We start from the raw sequence: 18,098 nt of genomic DNA, 5'->3' as shown, positions 1-18,098 counted from the left end.
CCAGAGACGCAGGTTGAATTATTAGTTCATAAAAATGTATTTTTAAATATATATATTTTATATATATTCCACAAAAAATATGGCTGTGCTCAAGGGCGTGCGCGCCGCTGTCAGTTGACTAACGCAAGCTCGTGCGCATGCCCGTTTTCAGAGTCCGGACTCAGAAGGCGAATGCGGTACGGAAAAAAACAAGGATTGCTAGAGAGACAAGACGTTACACTTCACCTCGAGAACATTAGTCCTTTATTTTGGAACATCATTACGAAACCCTCTTGGGTTGCATGATTGCCCCAACTGGCTAAAGATCTCCAGTAAAAACAATAGGGTAAGTTAAAGTAGTTTTCGCATCCTAAAGGCAGTCAGTATCGAAGAAATCTAGCTAGGTAGGGAAAATGACGATGTGGCTGTAATTTTTGCGCCTCCTTTCGATGTCTCAAAATGGCGGATAGGCCGCTTGGAGCAGCAGGTAGCTGGTCAAGAGAGTTGAATGTAATATCTAAACTGTCTGACTTTACAGATTGCTCCTAATCAACAATATAATTAGGCAATTGTTGTAAGTTAATTAGCATTATTTGGTTCTCTACTGGGTTGTTTTGACAAATGTATGTGGTTGCCGATTTGATTCCAATGTCAACTTTCTGAATGCAAAACTTGCACTGGCAGCTGCCAGCTGGCTACCGCCGGTAAGCATCTTGACCATCGGATTGACACTAGCACTGGGTGGTATTATTTCAGAAACGAGCCGACAATTAACAATTTACATAATTTTGCAGTCAGGTTACACCAAGCACATCCCGAAAACAAAGTATCACAGTTGCTATCTAGCTAATTAGACTGCTGCATGATTTTTCAAGTTATAGCAGATCAGAGAGCTAGCTAACGTCACTACAATAATTTCAATTTGACAATCTATGTTGAATTTGATATTTCCTATGCTCAAATCGATCTCATGAATTCCTTCGAATCGTGACGCTTGCTAGCTACTACTAGCATGCCCGTGTCGCCCTGACTAGTCAACTGCATGTTTGACGATTCAATGCTATGTAGGTCATGCTCAGTTAAATTGTCCGTTTTTGTTTTAAAACAACTTGCAGTTACCATGTCGGTATATAAGAGGTTTATATATTACATCGTTTATCAACTCTGTACGCAATGTCAGTGAGAACATAAGTTCTGCGCTAACGCGACCAGCTACAGTACGTCTCTACAGTAGCAAGCCTCCTATTTTGGAAAAGGGCGTAGCTAGAGCTAGCCTACCACTGCCAGTTAATCAGACAGTTAGCTAACATTACCAGATTTATATTATTTGGTTGTCCCTATAAATTGGACATAGTCATGATCAAATCTGAAAGAAACCTCTCTTTCTGAACATGGCACTAGAAGTATATATATATATATATATATATATATATATATATATATATATATATATATATATATATATATATATACATATATATATATATATATATATATATATATATATATATATATAAAAATCTTATCGTTTGTGTCATAAGCTAGGTACTGTAGCTGGGTTGTTTTGACTTTAGTCCGAATCAACAATGATATCTTGAAATGGAGTTGCTTTGATTTACTTTGTTTACTTGGATAACATAACTTACGTTAAGTGTTATGAATGGCCAGCGTGTATTATGTCGTGACAGCAACAGACAAGGGTGGAGCACACCAGAGAAAATATAGGTAGCCTTGTTCTAGCTAATTGGCTAACGATGACGGTGCCGGGTTGAAGCATTCTACCAGCCTCGAGTCGATATTTATTCGACATTGTTTAATGAACCTATTGCCATGGGTGAGCGACTGGTAGATGGCACAAATTAAAAGTTTGCCAGTCCATCCCCTAATGCAAGATGGTTATGATAGGTCTAATACTCTATGTGCCCTGAAATGCTTTCCGCTGAAACTGACAAGTCACTTTCTCCCTCGTCCGCCTTGTTGACGGGTTCCGCTTCTTGTTTGTAATTATCTTGCCAGTTGATAGAAAGAGCCTGGTTCCTACATGTGTAGCTCCGGATATGTTGGGACGGTGTCTATGAGTGGAGACTCGATGTGTACCCAAAGTCTGTAGTCCAGCTTTGTTTTTGTCTGTTTGGTGAGCGTGGCAATAATTCTGGGACTGTTGTTCAACTTTGTCTAAACTGACTGGTCATCTGAGTGCAGTCTTGTACCGAAGCCCTGTAGTGATGCAAAGGTTTATTTCTTGCCATGTTTTTTTTTTTCTTTTTTTGCTAGCAGTCATGTCAGCAAACCCTTTATCGGCTGCTGTGTGAATTACAATAATATGAATGTAAGCATGAGTGACTATTTACTCTTATGCTGGGTATTGTGATTTTTACTTGATATATTTAAACATATTTTGTTCTATAACTTTAAGCATTATATTCAGTATCAAATATAAGATCCATATATTATTATCAGCTTATAAAGAAACAAAACCATTCTCCTAAAAGGATTTCTTGTTTTTGTTGTTGTGATAGTCTTATTTTTTCCTCTCTGATTTATGAGGTCCTCATCTTATTATTAATGCCAGCCACACAGGCAGCAGATGCCCCATGCCCAACCCCAGCCCCAAGGTTACAGTAGGACGATGCCTGACCTTCAGGATGACAGTAGCTGGCTATGCCATGGTAACAATGACCTGCCAACAGCTCCTTTGGCATATGACTTGTCTCTGGGTCACGTTCTGTTAACAGCTTAGTTCCATTGCTCATTAATGTGACATAGTAGTCTACTTCCTCTTTTCATGCCAACGTAGTTTTTTTTTCTTTTCACACGTGAATGTCAAGAATTGGGAAACTGACGTGTTTTGTAATTTACATAGCTTCCAAATAGGGAAGCAGGGGGGAAACAAATTGTAAAAGACATCTCGTGTTTATTTGTATTTTTATGGTGTATGAAGAGGCTTAAAATGAACACGATAAATAATTTGATTGGCTTCTGTTAGTGGTTTGGCAGGTCAATGAAAAATGTTACCCTGTCCTCCTCTGTTGACTCTCCCATCTCTGTCACTCTGCCACTCAGTCAGCACTCCCTCAGCGGATGTGCACTCTGATCTGATAATCACGGCAATCCTATCCAGGGAAGGCCTCTGGTAGGGGTGACGATGACGGGCCCTGCGCTTTTATTGGCTTTTCGCAGTGGCGGTGATCTTATACACACACACTGCACGCACCACGGAGAGGTGGAATATGTCTTGCTGCCATCTGTCTTCACCGCGCTGCTAGAATATGCATGGATGAAGAGATGAGATTCATCAGTCTTTAACCTTGCCTCAGAAGATGGGGGGGGCTTATATGTTCGTGATTGGCTCGGTTCGGTGTGCATCGATTCTACCGTTGCTGCTTTGTGTGAGAAGCTACTATGATTAAATGCACAATGGAAGTACAACAGGCACAAGTCATAATCATGGTAGCTGTAGGCACTGACGACCACAGTCCTGAAATGTTCACAATTCAACCCCTTTCAATTTAAATTAAATCTGTTAATTCCTAAGCTATATTTGTATAGAATACCATACTTGAGCTTGTTTTGACATTGATATGCATACTTTATGCCATTCCCTAAGGTTTTGTTTCTTGTCGGGCTCATGTTTCACATTGTCTATATGTAGCGGGTAAGAATTATCAATCACATTTTCCTTGCAGTCAGGTGACAAGAGGTACAGTCAATGCTGAGAAAATGAATGCACTCTATATTCAAAGCTCTTTCACTCAATACAGCTGGGGTCGATGACTTGTAGTAGCCAGCAAACCCAAGGCTATTGTAGAATGTGGGTGGGAATGCAGTCATGTCGAGTAGCCCAGGGCTGTTTGATCCCATTTAATTATTGCTTGTGCTAACTGCTGTCAGTATGTTTGTTCAATTCCATTGTTTTAATAGCACTCGATGAGAGTTTTGCCACTTCTTTGTTTGTGGTCTCAGAAGCATCAAACATATGCCATCTTCCAGACCTTGATAGATGTTAGGATGAGCATGTCCTTATCTGCTAATAATGAGACAAGACAATGGATTAGCCTTAATTGTTTGATTACATTTTTATTTATTTTTACTCATTGGGTACTAGTATACTGTAGTCCAAGACAACCTGCTGTTTTACTTCATTGTACATGTTTTTTCTGTGTTACATTGTTTCATTTGAACGTAAATACCATATTCATTTAGCCATAAAGATCTAGTAACTTCTAGATTGTTTCCTTTCTTGTTCATGAATAAACTACGAAAAGAAGAAAAGCAGGCATATGCACCCTACATCTCCTCTCCTTGGGCTTCTCTCATGAGGTTTGTTGGCATGGCTTTCTGCTGCCAGTTTAACCATCTCATAAAAAGAGACAGCAAGTATGAATTCATCTCTTGTGGAAAAAAGTGCTTTCATAACTACTGATGCTCCAATTGAAGGGAGCCAGGCTGCCAGCCTCAAGAGACCATGCCAACCCTCATGATTCTCTAGTCCAACTGTGGATGGCAGGACAATCGATGAAGGATGTCACACATCAGATTTATGGATGTTTCATGCACTGGCAAAGCTTCTGCAGCACAATCACTTCCTCCCAGGGGGGGGGGGGGGGGGGGCACATTTTCTGCTGAGCCAATTACCTTGATTGTGGCATTGTAGAAACATAGTGCCCGCCCTGATGGAACACAAATATGTTTTGCTTAATGTCATGTCTAACACATGAGTGGCTGCACACTGAGAAGCCAGCTGTTAACAACGAAGGAAGTGCTAGCCTGGCAAATATAGCCTAGGCTCATTACTGGTCTACACACTAGTGTACAGAGCATCACCTCTGCCTTGATGGTACCAGCACTGTTCCTAGTGGGAATGTAGCACATGGTTCATTTACATATTTCAAAGAAGTCAAACTACTAGTCCAGAATCAGACATATTTTACTGTTTCACTTTCATGTTAAGTTAGCGGTTTATAACTGCCAATAATTGGTTGGATATGGACGGGACAGTTGACATTGACCTTGACCAATGTTCTGAAACTGGTAGCCTACAGATGGTTTCCCTTTCTCCACAGGGTTCCATAAACCTTTGATAACGGCTGCCTATGCCCCAGCTGTGGCAACGCTAGCATGCTGATGTCATGAGCGCCCCATTGGTCAATGCTGTTCACAGGGAGACTCACTGCACTCTCTTTATTGGCTGTTGACAAGTTCTGCTGCATGAAAGTCCATCACTGATAAGAATGTCAGGATGGGTGTTTGTACTCATAGTCTCAGGCACTGAGATCAATCACCCCTGTGTTGCACATGTATGTTGACAAACAAGAGGATAGATATTTAAATTCTTCCGTCCATAGTTCCATCATCTGAGGTGTTTCCTGTACCTAAAGCAGGGGCTTCAGATCAGGCTGTTCCTGGTCCTCTGGACCATGTAGGGTTACTGTAGTGCACTAATGGCCGGATGGCCACTCTTCTCCTGGTTCATTCGGGGATCTCTCTGCCTATTCTTAGCCAGCTAGCTTTTTAAGAAGTAGTCCTGTTTGTTGGAGGTAAGCTCAAGTGACTTGGCGCGCTGCAGCTTTATTTACTGGTGCGTCTGAGGTCTGAGATTTAGCTCTTTGGGTCCCTGTAGACATAAAAGGCTCACCAGGAGTGCAGTCCACAGGACTGTGTTATGATTGTAGGCTAGGCTATTCAACTGGTTTGGTTTCATAGAACAGAACATTGGTGTTTCTAACAGGTACTTACCGCTGTATTATATGGTTTGGTCATCTCAATGCATTCTGCCTGTGTTGTTTGTCTTACCACACCTGCTGGTGTATAGCATTTACAATATTATTAGGTGAACAACCTCAACTGCAAATAAGTAAATAGAAAAAACCAGCCAGTAGTGAAAGTTGTGGGTAGCCTGGCCGTTACACTATGCCACTGTGTCTTGATTTCTGCCGTTTAGTTTGGTTGAAGGGGGAAATGAAGTAGGCTGCTTCTGGAATCTAGGTCATCTGTTCCTCCTCTTCATGTCAGGAACTCCCCACAGGGGCAGGCGATGTCCTCAGACAAAACTAGCAACATGCCAGTCCACAACATTGGTGGTGTTGGAGGAGATGGCTGGGTGAGGGGGGGATGGTATAGATCGATTGATGCTGAAATACCTCACCTTCAGGATGTTTGTTTCAGTGCTGTTACCTACCTCATATCACATTCTCATGAAAGTTGTTGACTGGATCTGGACAGGCTACTCCTGAGTGGCTGATTGGCTTATTTATTTTGCCATTAATGATTGTCTCTTTACCATTTTACCGAAAAGGAAGATGGGTCACGATCTCTCTGCTTAAACTGTTATCTCTGGCTGAGACTCCATGCCTTCTCGTATCCCTTCATCATCCCTTCCCCCTCCCTTCATGTAAGTCGTAGAGGTTCTTGTCATGCATACCTAATACTGACCTTCTTCCTACTCCCCTCTGTCTCTCTCTCTGTCTCTCTCTCTCCATACAGATGCAGTGTAGTCTTGGCTGGTGACTGTCTGCAGGCTCTCATCTTCTTCCTGGAGTCTGCGTGTTCGGGGGCACCTGCGTAAGCGGCGGAGCCTCCCCCAGCGAGCCAGAGTGTTTTGACCCTGCGCGTACCTGAACCAGGTGACCTGACCGCGGCCGTAGTCACACGTGTCGGTCAGCGTTCGTCCACCTCGGATTGGCACCGCTCACCTCCTACCCGGGAGACCGCTGCCACTGCAGGCCACCGTCCTCTCTGCCTGACCCCCTGACCCGCCCCCATCCCCTCATCCCCGGCTCTGCCCGTACCGCCCTGTCACCATGGTGCTGTCACAACGGCAACGAGACGAACTGTAAGTGACCCTTTCCTTTCACCATGTGCATCAGGACACACACCCCACAACATAGTAGAGCGCTGACACGGCGTCCTCCTCTACTGCTGCTTCCATCCTTCTTCAACCATCATGCAGTTTCTTAAATGGCAGTCCATGTATAGTATCAGCTGCTGTGTGTATTGTACTCTGTGTACAGTGTACTGTTGTCGTTTTCTTTTGTTGCCTTTTTCGTCTCACGATTGCTGCAACCTTGGCCACGTCAACCCCATTATGTTGTCGTGACTCAAACCTCTAATCCAATATGAGCGCTAAAAAGCAGAGCTGCGGTTCTTGTGATCTGAACCAACTCGCTCATAATTGAGGCCCTTCCAGGTCTAGTGATATTGATACTTGACTTTGACCAGTAAGGCTGGCAAGTCTTCATCTTGCCCAGGACTAGACCCTTAAGTTCTAGAGTATTCATGCACCTGTATGGTTACCAGTAAGTTGATGGGAGAAGCTGGGGTCCTCTGGCAAACCCCCCATGCTCTGTCACCCACTTGGGTCCAGACACAAACACCACTCGCTACTGTTGTTCTGTTCAGTCAGAGGTGTAGCGAACAAAGACACTCCCTCGCAGAAGGAGATGTATTTTATGTTGGGGTTTTTTACCTCGAGGCTCAGCTTAAAGAATCGATTGTTAATTTACCATGACTGCAGACATCAATTCAAGGTTTGTCCTTTAACTGTGACATAAAGTCCAGAGGCAAGTCAGTGTCTTCATCAAGGCTCTACAACTTGTTTTTATGGCAACATGTTATGAAAGTTAAGAGGACATGATGAATGACCTAATGTATGTGGTCTTTAAACATATTTTGGATACATGGAGACCCCAACCCCTACCCTCCACTCCAATAATATACTTTGTGGGAAGCCGATTGCTGTGTCAATCAGTGCGATATCTACAGATCCTCACCCAGAGGGATTGGTATGTGTGGAATATATAGACACGGTGTGTGTGTGCTGTGCAGTGGACCATTAAGTGAAGGGGAAGATGTTGGAGGCCAGGGAGAAGATAACAGTGCAGCTAGCTGTAACTTAGCCCCGTAGTCTGTGACCTTGGTAATTAACCCCTGAGGTAGGAGATAAGAGGGTTAACCCAATGTCGGAGACATGAGGGGAGGTGTCTGTGTGGATATATCTGACTACCAGTCCTATAGATCTTTAATCCCCCCACTACCCCAAGCTGAGGACGAAGAGGCGTCAAAGGTGTTTTTTTTATTAACCTGTCGAAAGACATAATAGATGTTTAATCAAATCTTGTTGATTTTTGTTAATGGTGCATCAGTAAAGTCATATTTTTTTGCATATTGATCAAGCTATATTTGTTTTTCCGATTAAGTTGAAAATCTTTTTATTGGAAGTTTTGCTCAGTTATGAGCAACACTGCAGTCTTCACATGACAAACCAACAATGTGTTGCTCTGTTTCTGTAGGCTTGCTTCACAGACACTGGCCTGTTGGGATCAAGTGTGCTATTGGAATGCTAATCCTCCATGCGTTCCCTATTGAGAAGACTGGACTCCTCACACTTTTTGTCCTCTCCGTTATATAAGAGCTAGGCTGGCCCGTCGCTGACAGGAAACCAAATTGGGCCTGTTGCACCCTGAGAGCTGTGCTATCGCTTCAGTGGCATTCCATCCCACTGAAGTGTCTGTTGGCCCCAATAGTCAGCTCATTGAGAGGCTGTTGACAGTAAACCACCACCCCACACATCTCATTTACCAACCGCTTGCCTCGGCCCTGCGAGCGGGAAACCTGGCGGCCATTTTGATTAATTACTGCAATAACAATGGGTTGGAGAGGAAGGTGGTGGGGTGGGATGGTGACAGTGATCAGCTGACCCTTCCCTGTGTAGTCAGTCTTGGGGCCTCTGCTCTCTTTTGACATGGTTTGTTTTGTGTTTTTTTCTGTCAAGCCTCACACAAATGGAACTTGTTCCCATTCTATTCATGCTTCTTTTACCGCCTCCAGTGTTTTTGTGCCCCAACGACTTGGATACTGGCAAAGGGACTTTTCAGACCATGTGAGGGCTTCTATAAATTGCCTTCTCTTTAGAGAGAATGTCCACAGTAAGACAACGTTGGTTGGCTTGTGATGTAACACGTTCCTTAGAGAGGTTTATGTGAAGGGAAAGACGAGCAAAGCCTACAAGATGCTGTTACTGCGGGCTCCTTGAGTAGCTATTGTTTTTTACTGATTCGCAGCAAAGTAGGGCGAGTTTATATTCTGAGACCAGGTGCAAGTGTCAGATGTTATGACGGCATCATATCTTTGCAGCCATATTGTTCTTATTTGCATAGACTATGAAAAGCACAATTGTGTTGTTTTTGTTCCTGGGTCAGAGGATTCATACCTGGAGGCCTTTGGTAAAAATAGATGCAGAACACAACCTACCCACCTCCCCACTCCACTAAAGACCTGCAGGCAGACTTCTGCAGATGGGCCATGTTAATGGCCTCTTTTTTTCCTTCTGCTCCACAAAGAAATTCCATTCAGTGTTTTCCAAGCCCTTAGTGTAAGATGTTTCATGTGACCCAGCCCCTCTCTCCATAGGCCCCTGTTTGTACATGTTATGATGTAACACGGTGAACGTTCAAGATTACGGTAAGAAAGTACATGGGAGTGACTGCTTGTGGTACAGGGTAGCACTGAAGCACCAGACAGGCACATACAGCCCTTTGATCCCTGTGCATGTGGCAGACGGATTTACAACCTACCTAATTACCCCAATGTTCTTTTCACTGTTGATCGTTAATGTAATAATTTGATTGGTTGGCTATTAATTCTTGGCCATGTCAGTTTCTGTAGTCTTTGGGTAATGTTTGTTGTTGCCCACACATGTTGTGTACACACACATGTTGTGTACACACACACACACACACACACACACACACACACAGCTCCCCCTGAGGGTGTTCCTAGGCCTGGCTCCTGGTGTGCTGGGATATTGAGCTCATCTGGGTGCGACTGCAGGGGGTCCACCAGCTATATGAATCCATTCCCTGGCCCTCAGACACAGACAAAAAAACTGATGCATGGATTTCATTACAACCCCTCCGATGTGCCCTATCGTCTCTGATGGAGCTCAGTCATTCACAGTCCCTGCACAGAAGAAAACAAACAAAAGCCAACCTGCAACAACTAGAGGTGTCGGTTGTAGGTAGAATATGAAAACTGGATATTACTGTTTCATGATGGCACATGTAGTCCAAACCCGTTTGTGCCTAGTTTCATTCTGTAGAAAAGAAGCTCTGGTTGTGGTCAGTTGAATAAAGGCTTGCTGGCATGGCATATCAAACTGCTATGGTAACATAAAAGGCAGTATTTTTCATCACATGATAATCTTAACAGCAACCTGTTGTTCTTGGGCTGCCATGCATAGACCCAAACAAAGAGAGATCACCATTCAGGGTCTGAATGCAGAGCAAATAGTATTTTATGCAGTACATGAGCTTGCATTTCAGCAAGCAGATTTTCTATAATCGCACCATTTTCCCCACCCCCCATATGCTCACAGCAACCTCTCTGACAGCTACTCCTAACCCCGCTGCATCCGTGTGTGCACACACTCACCAGTCTCTTTGGTAGAGGCCATAACCAGACAGAATAATATAACAGATTGACGTTGACGCCCTCCACTCCTCAGAGGTGTGGTGTCTGCTGAGCCAACCAAATCCCTTTAGGGCTGCAGTGGAGGAAGGAGGAGGCTGGGCAAGTCATTTTTGTGTCTATGTTTGAGATCGATTCGTTTTCAAAAGATGAATCCTGAAATGCAGCAGAAAGGCATGAAACTATTGAGCTGTCAATACACACCTCTGTGTGGCCGAGCGCCCTAACCTTCATCCTCCTCTCCCCTTCATGACCTCAGCCACCATGGCATCAGCCCTGCCTGCATGGGAGAGGGAAAACCATCATGTTCCTGTGAGTTCCACACAGCAGTACAGATTTCAGTCCCGAGTGCTCTCTGCTACCCTGGAGGATCCAGCATACTGAGATCCTCTAATCTGATCTCTAACCAGTCAGATTCATTTAAACTGGCGCCTGTGCAGTCTGGGCGGGGGGGTATTAGCTGGCTGGCTTAAGATAGGTGGGTCTATCTTAGAGGTAAGTTAACTACTCTATGGCAAGGAATTAATGTGAAGGGGATCAGAGAAGGCTATAAACTCAAGACACAGACCAATTCACCCTCTATTTTGTTCGCCTTTTTATTCATTTGGTAAAGAGTTGGCTAACTGATCAATAGCTGCAGGTGCGCCTATGAATTGTCCAAGTGTAATGACCTGGACCTGGAGTTTTCCACCAACCAGATAAATTCCAGCTGACTAGGGCTCAGAGGATTGGCCTCCATCTTCTCCAAGCTACAAACGGGAAATATTTCTTTCCCTGTCACAAATCTGTGATATATCTTTTAAAATGTCCCCTGCTCTCGTTTCTTTCCCCTCCCCCATCTGTTAGCGGGCATACATCTTATCCACAGCTACCTTCCACTCCAATGATCATGCCTTCATGCCCCCACAACCAGACAGCCATCTAACCAACGTGAATCCCAGCAGCAGAGCGAGAAGCAAAGTCCCTTGCATGGGTTAGAAGCCCAGTATGCTTCTATGGCTGAGCACACAGGAAGTTAACTTTAATGAAGCAGACCATTACAGCCCTCTGCCTAGTATTACCTTAGTCTACCTACAAAATCTATATTAGACAGCATTCCTGCCACTAATGAATGGCTTTGCCAGTGGCCTTGGCTCATCCCTCTTGTGTGTACTAAGAGGGATGTAGAGGCTTTACGTCACCCCCCACTGCTGTTGACACAAAGGGTATCACTTCACAGGCTAGTGAGAAAAAACTCATAACAGTGACAGTGTCAGTGATGTCATGTCTCTAAAATAAAACAGTAAAGCAGAAAAACATGCAGCCCATTGAGAATGAGTGGGAGTACGTACATGGGCTTCATGCTCAACCAGTTCCCCCTCATTTTTGTAAATATACTGTTGGTATATTTTCCCTCTCAAACACTTGTATTTGATATTCTTGTGAAAAAGTTTGTGTGCACACACACTTGAACAGCCAGACTTCAATATCTATAGGAGTGAGACAACAGATAAGTACCACAAAGTACAGCGAGCTAAATCCTATAGATGGAGCGAATTTTATCTGTGACAAGGGACGTCTTCCAAAGCTTCCCCCATAAAACATTTAACGGGAGCGCTGAAAGGTCTGTCGATCCACGGGCTGCTCTTGTGTGATATATACAACGTGACATTGGACAGGTTGCATTGTTGAATGCATTAGCCCAGCAGGAAAAGCAAGGATTTCTCCTTATTGGGAAGTCAATGAAAAGATAAGTAGCCAACTTTCAAGCCAAATGTGAGTTGCGAGTTGGGAATCAGCTAGGTTTGACTGAAATATCTATGAAGTGTCTCTTTAGGCATTTCAGTGAATATTGAGGGGTGCGGCCAGGGGTGGGGTATGGTAGCTGAGCAGTCGCCGCTCGATGTGGTTATGTGGAAGCGGATGTGCGAGCTGCAAACTCTCAGGAGGAAGTGATGTCAGTTCCAGGCGGGCGAGCGCTCCCTCGCTTCTCTTTCTGGGATGAGGTCATGCTGCCTCTACCGTCACACAGAAAGAAACGCCTCTGTAATTTATCGTCCGTGAAACAGTCTCGTCTCTGTGCTGTCGGATGCCAGCCAATGACTTGAATGCCGTCTCTGCAGACTATTATGGGATAGTATGATAGGTTGCTGTGACACAATTGTGGAATAAGGTTTCTTTAAGTTGTGCAGTACCTTGTTTCAGTTTTTGATTGGATACATTCAGATCAATAATGTTACCATGTTTTATTATGGTATAGTCATACTCTCTTCTCAGTACACAATTAGTGTGTGAACAGAGTGATGTATGACATGTTGACAGACCAGTCTGTTCTAGTGGCGCTCTCATTAGCTGCATAACCAGATGGGGATCCAGAGCACCACATGCCAGAATCAAACTAGTAAACAAAAAGCACCCCACTGTACTTTGAGCGAGAACATCTTTTGTTACTTCTGAGCTGACTGTCTCCGCCCACTCATGATGACACTACTCACTGCTCTCTATTTCTCTCTCACGCTGTGGGCTGCTCGTTGTCATGGAAACCGGCCGGTCTTCTCCAGCCATCTAGTGTTGGTCCCTCTCTCCCTCTCTTCCTCCCTCAGGCTTTCTCTCCCTCCTATTTTCTCTTCTTACCTATCCTCTTCCCCCCTGCTCTGCCCTTCTTCTCCCTCCCTCCTGTTTTCACCTCAGTGCCTGCCTCATAGTGAGAGTGTGGAATGTGTATATTTCCAGCGGCCCCAGAGGTCGAGGCAGGGTGAGGTGGGAGAGCTGGACCTCCACTGCAGTGCTGCAGCATTTTGACGGCTGTCAACACACCAGCACACTGATCCTATTGTGTCTCTGGCTGTCAGTCACCACACATTCCAACTTCACGTGAAGCAAGAATTGCAAAATTCACAGAGGCTCTCTGGCTATTACCAATGATATGATATTCACCCAAGGAACTGAGTTGGAACAAACACTGTATAGCTCAATTGGGAACTGGAATCTGAATAGTCAGCACAATCCCAGTAATTGCATAGTGACCTGTGTGACAATGGATAGTGATGGGAAGATGGGTCTGTGACAGTAATATCTCTTCTGGGCTCAATGCAGGGGCTTGTGTAGCAGAAACGAGGTCCATGTCCTCCATCAGTTTGACTTGGTTGTGGAGTTTATACACATTTATAAGTCAACTGAGTGGAGAGAGAAAAACACCAGACCAGATATGAGATATTGTCTTCTAGGTTTCCTCTAAGGCATGAAGGTCAGACAAAACTCCAGTTTAAAACTGCTCCCTTCCCAGTCTGAGCATAGGACATACTAAATACATGCTGGGTAAAAATAAATGGTCCATACCTATTACCTACATGACTGCAATACCAGAATCAATATCAATCAATATAGTAAAATCAATAAACAATCATTATTATAATGTAAGACATAGGGCTGTCCCCGACTAAGATTTTCTTTGGTCGACCAAGACTCGACTAAAACTTCTGAAAAGTCAACGTTTTTCGAGTCACCCGGTACTTTGTAAATGTACTTTAATGAAATGCTGCCATACCACAGGTTTCTTTGCCATTTTGACTAATAACAACGACAAAGTAGGCTATGGCAGAGTTTGCAGTTCTGCAGCCAATTGTACTCGTGCCGTGTTCAAAATACCAAAACAAAACAAAGCACAGATTAACAAAAGGGAACACCTTTTCTTTTAAATTATATCTTTTTAGAGGTGCTTTATTTGTCTTAAATAATATAATCTTTAATTTCTGTACAACATTTTGTTAATTCAGCAATGATGACACAAGCGGGAATCAGATCTCACACTGCCATACAGCAGCTCGACTAAAAGTCTTAGTCGACCAAGAGCATATCGACCGGAAAATCGACTAGTCGACTAAGTGGGGACAGCCATAGTAAGACATTTTTGCTCTAATGATCAGGATTAACATGCCAATGCTCAATCCTTCCATTTCTCCCAGATGTATGCTTAGGGAGAGTGAGAACAGGATTTGGTGTGGCTGTGTGTAGGACACTGGGCAGCTTTTGTTTGGCCACTTTAGCTGAGAGGTCCACAAAGAAACATTGTGTATGGAGCGGCCGCAGCATCAAGCCATCACACTGACGAGTATGGAGGAGGTGACAGGCACTAGCCGGGGTGGAGTTATGATGTATACAGACACTGCTCACCTGCTTCTACACAGGCTCAGACCATCATGCACACAGACATGCACTCCCATGCACCCTCTGTCCCCACAACACACACACACACTCCCTTGTCCTTCAGTTGTCGTGCAGAAGTCTGTCCATTGCGCGCTAACTTCCTGCTAACCTTCAGCTTAGCAAAGGGGTGCTACACCCAGAGGAAGGACTACAGGGAGTGCTGTAACACCCAAAGTAGGGGCTACAGGGAGTGCTGTAACACCCAGAGGAGGGGGTACAGGGGTGCTGTAACACCCAGAGGAGGGGGTACAGGGGTACTGTAACACCCAGAGGAGGGGGTACAGGGGTGCTGTAACACCCAGAGGAGGGGGTACAGGGGTGCTGTAACACCCAGAGGAGGGGGTACAGGGGTGCTGTAACACCCAGAGGAGGGGGTACAGGGGTACTGTAACACCCAGAGGAGGGGGTACAGGGGTGCTGTAACACCCAGAGGAGGGGGTACAGGGGTACTGTAACACCCAGAGGAGGGGGTACAGGGGTGCTGTAACACCCAGAGGAGGGGGTACAGGGGTGCTGTAACACCCAGAGGAGGGGGTACAGGGGTGCTGTAACACCCAGAGGAGGGGGTACAGGGAGTGCTGTAACACCCAGAGGAGGGGGTACAGGGGTGCTGTAACACCCAGAGGAGGGGGTACAGGGGTGCTGTAACACCCAGAGGAGGGGGTACAGGGGTGCTGTAACACCCAGAGGAGGGGGTACAGGGAGTGCTGTAACACCCAGAGGAGGGGGTACAGGGAGTGCTGTAACACCCAGAGGAGGGGGTACAGGGGTACTGTAACCCTCAGAGGAGGGGGTACAGGGGTACTGTAACCCTCAGAGGAGGGGGTACAGGGGTACTGTAACCCTCAGAGGAGGGGGAAAACAGACAATGCTGTCCTCTGCAATGTCCTGACAGACTCACTCTCACGCACTCACCCTGGCCGGTCAAATCTCAGAGCTTACCTGACAAGCCGTTGTTGGCTTCTGTTCACGGCGTCACTTCCAGAGCATAACGAGTCACTCTGAATCCGTTAACGGGACAATACTGGCCCTGTGTTGACTACTGGTTTCAAGTGCAGAGCAGCACATTCATGGTGACACTGCAGGGCTGTAGGCGTCACCTCCTGAGGCCCTCAGGCCTCTTTGAACCACCAGTGAGCTCCAACTCTCATTACAGCTCCCACTGCAAATCCATTCACCTTAATACTGTTTTGACGGAATGGGTTGTGAACACGGAAATAAACCGCTCTGGGTAAATTTAGCTCGCCTTTAAGGCTACAGCGGTAGAATAAGCACGTATTATGGTTTTGTGTTTGTGTGAGTGAATGCTGGCATGTAATAGGTAACACTACACACACATACACACTAGTGTGGCGTGCATGAGGACGGGTGTCAGACTGGGTGTCTGGTCTGTCTGTCTGGTCCTTTGTGCTCCTTATCTCAGCATCTCACCGCATCTCAACCCGCCTGCTGCCGTTACTCCCTCCTTATCACTGGATCACCTCCTCATGGAAAGTCTGCTGCTTTGAATAGCCTCTGGATGCTGTCTGCTTGTTCTGGTCCGGGTGTATGCAGTGTGTGTGCTCGTGTCTGTAGTGTGTGTCTTGCCCAGCAGCTGATTCAGCCCGCAGAAATGTATTTGTGCACTCTCTCTCTCTGTGTGTGTGTGTGTGTGTGTGTGTGTGTGTGTGTGTGTGTGTGTGTGTGTGTGTGTGTGTGTGTGTGTGTGTGTGTGTGTGTGTGTGTGTGTGTGTGTGTGTGTGTGTGTGTGTGTGTGTGTGTGTGTGTGTGTGTGTGTGTGTGTGTGTGTGTGCAAACGTGTGTTTTCTCTGCTGTACAGTATTTCTCATTTTTCCATCAGCTCTGTGGGGGTCAGTCCTCATATTATTTGCCCACAGCAACAAGAGCTCATTATAAAGAAAAGACAGATGTCTATCTGGTGTGTGTGTGATTTTCTCTCTTACCTGATTTTCTTGTCCCTAAAAGGGGCGTGTAATTTTAAGTCTTTTGTTTGACATTCCACGTCTTTTGTTTGGTTTTTATTAAGCAGAATCCCTGACTCAAGCTTTTTCTCCTCAGTTTAAAACTACCCTGTGGTCACCTCAAGAAAGCTGATGGGCGTTTCTTTTGTCCGTTTCAGAAATCGAGCGATAGCCGATTACCTGCGTTCCAATGGATATGAAGAGGCCTATTCAGTTTTCAAGAAAGAGGCGGAAATAGACATGGTAAGACATGCACAATCAATCAGGTCAATTTACCCAAACAATATGCCTTAATTCCCACTTTATTCCATGTTGTAATTGAGTTCACGCTTGTGTGACTTAAAACGTATGCGGCCAATTAAGCTGATCCAGTCTTTATTAGGCTGTCCGACACACAGGCATGCACACCTACACATGCACACAACATTCATATACACACACACATACAGGAGGATAAATGTGAGCTGAAATTGCAGATGTCCTTAGCCTGGTTAGCAGTACCAAGAGCAGGTAGAGATACAGCCTGGAACAACAGAGCCGGCGGAGTGTGTGAAGCCTATACAAACATGCTTCACAGGGAGGCGGGCAGCACTTCATGGAAATGTTGCCTCCCCTCCCCCCTCCCTTCTCACACCCTGGACTTTGTTTCATATGTCACCTGTTTCTCTCTTCTCCCCCCCCCCCTCTTCCTTTTTGCCCTTCATTCCATCACTCTTTTCCTCCACTGCCCATCTCTCCCTGTCTTTTCTCCGTATTCCAACCCTGCTTGTGGGGGCGACAGACGGGGACAGCATTTAAGAGGCAGCCAGCTCTCTCTTTCTTGCTCTCTCTCTCTTTTGCTATATCTCTAATGCTCGCTCTCTCTGTTTTCTCTCCTCTCTTCCTCCATCCCCTCTCCTTGTCCCTCCCTCCATCCCTCCCTCCATCCCAGCCCAGTGGAAACAGCATGAATAAAAGATCAGTCCTACAGAGCTAGATGTCTCCTGACGGTGTCGGTCGCTAAGCAGGCGCACCTTGGTGAGGCCCTGCTGAAACGCGCCTTTAACGATGCTCCCCGTTTAACAGTACCTCCATTCAACCTTATAGGCTCGTTACTCACTGAAGTGGTGCCCCATGCCATTATTATGAATAGGTAGCCTAAAATGTTTTTTTTAAACATTTTTTAATGCTGTAGGTGGTAGGGATGTTGTTTGTGTGGTGGTGTGTTACTTTAGGAGTGTGGGCAGAGGGCATCTCTACCATAGCTGTAGCCTGGCATGGGCACACACACATGCACCCTGCTGACTGACTGGCAGACAGCAGCGATTAAAGACTGGCGCATGCTTGTCTTTGTGTGTGTATGTGCAGTGCCTAGCCAGCTGGGTGTGTTTAGCTAAGCCATCGGCAGAGGGTCCAGGCAGATGGCAGATCAGACCACCACCATCCCCCCTCTCCTCCTCCTCCTCCCTCCCTTTATCTCTCCTCTCGGACACAGTACCACGACCCCTCTCAACCCGCCCCTTGTCTTAG

General features: G+C 45.5%; 1 protein-coding gene across 1 annotated transcript in view; it reads left to right on the top strand.

Annotated features, from left to right (window-relative positions):
- The first annotated feature begins 161 nt into the window (after positions 1–161).
- The window catches only part of pafah1b1a (platelet-activating factor acetylhydrolase 1b, regulatory subunit 1a), a 32,394-nt gene continuing 14,457 nt past the window's right edge, over positions 162–18,098 (top strand). The window contains exons 1-3 of the mRNA XM_084674238.1: positions 162–325; positions 6,463–6,811; positions 16,748–16,832. Of these exons, the coding sequence (XP_084530364.1) occupies positions 6,780–6,811; positions 16,748–16,832 (117 nt within the window). The 5' untranslated portion in view covers positions 162–325; positions 6,463–6,779. The remainder of the gene's footprint in view (positions 326–6,462; positions 6,812–16,747; positions 16,833–18,098) is intronic.

This window comes from Hypomesus nipponensis, chromosome 15 (assembly GCF_054491055.1).
Source record: "Hypomesus nipponensis isolate SF chromosome 15, ASM5449105v1, whole genome shotgun sequence".
NCBI lineage: Eukaryota > Metazoa > Chordata > Actinopteri > Osmeriformes > Osmeridae > Hypomesus > Hypomesus nipponensis.
The sequence above is the reverse complement of the archived record's forward strand: the minus strand, read 5'-3'. Positions and strand labels throughout refer to the sequence as shown.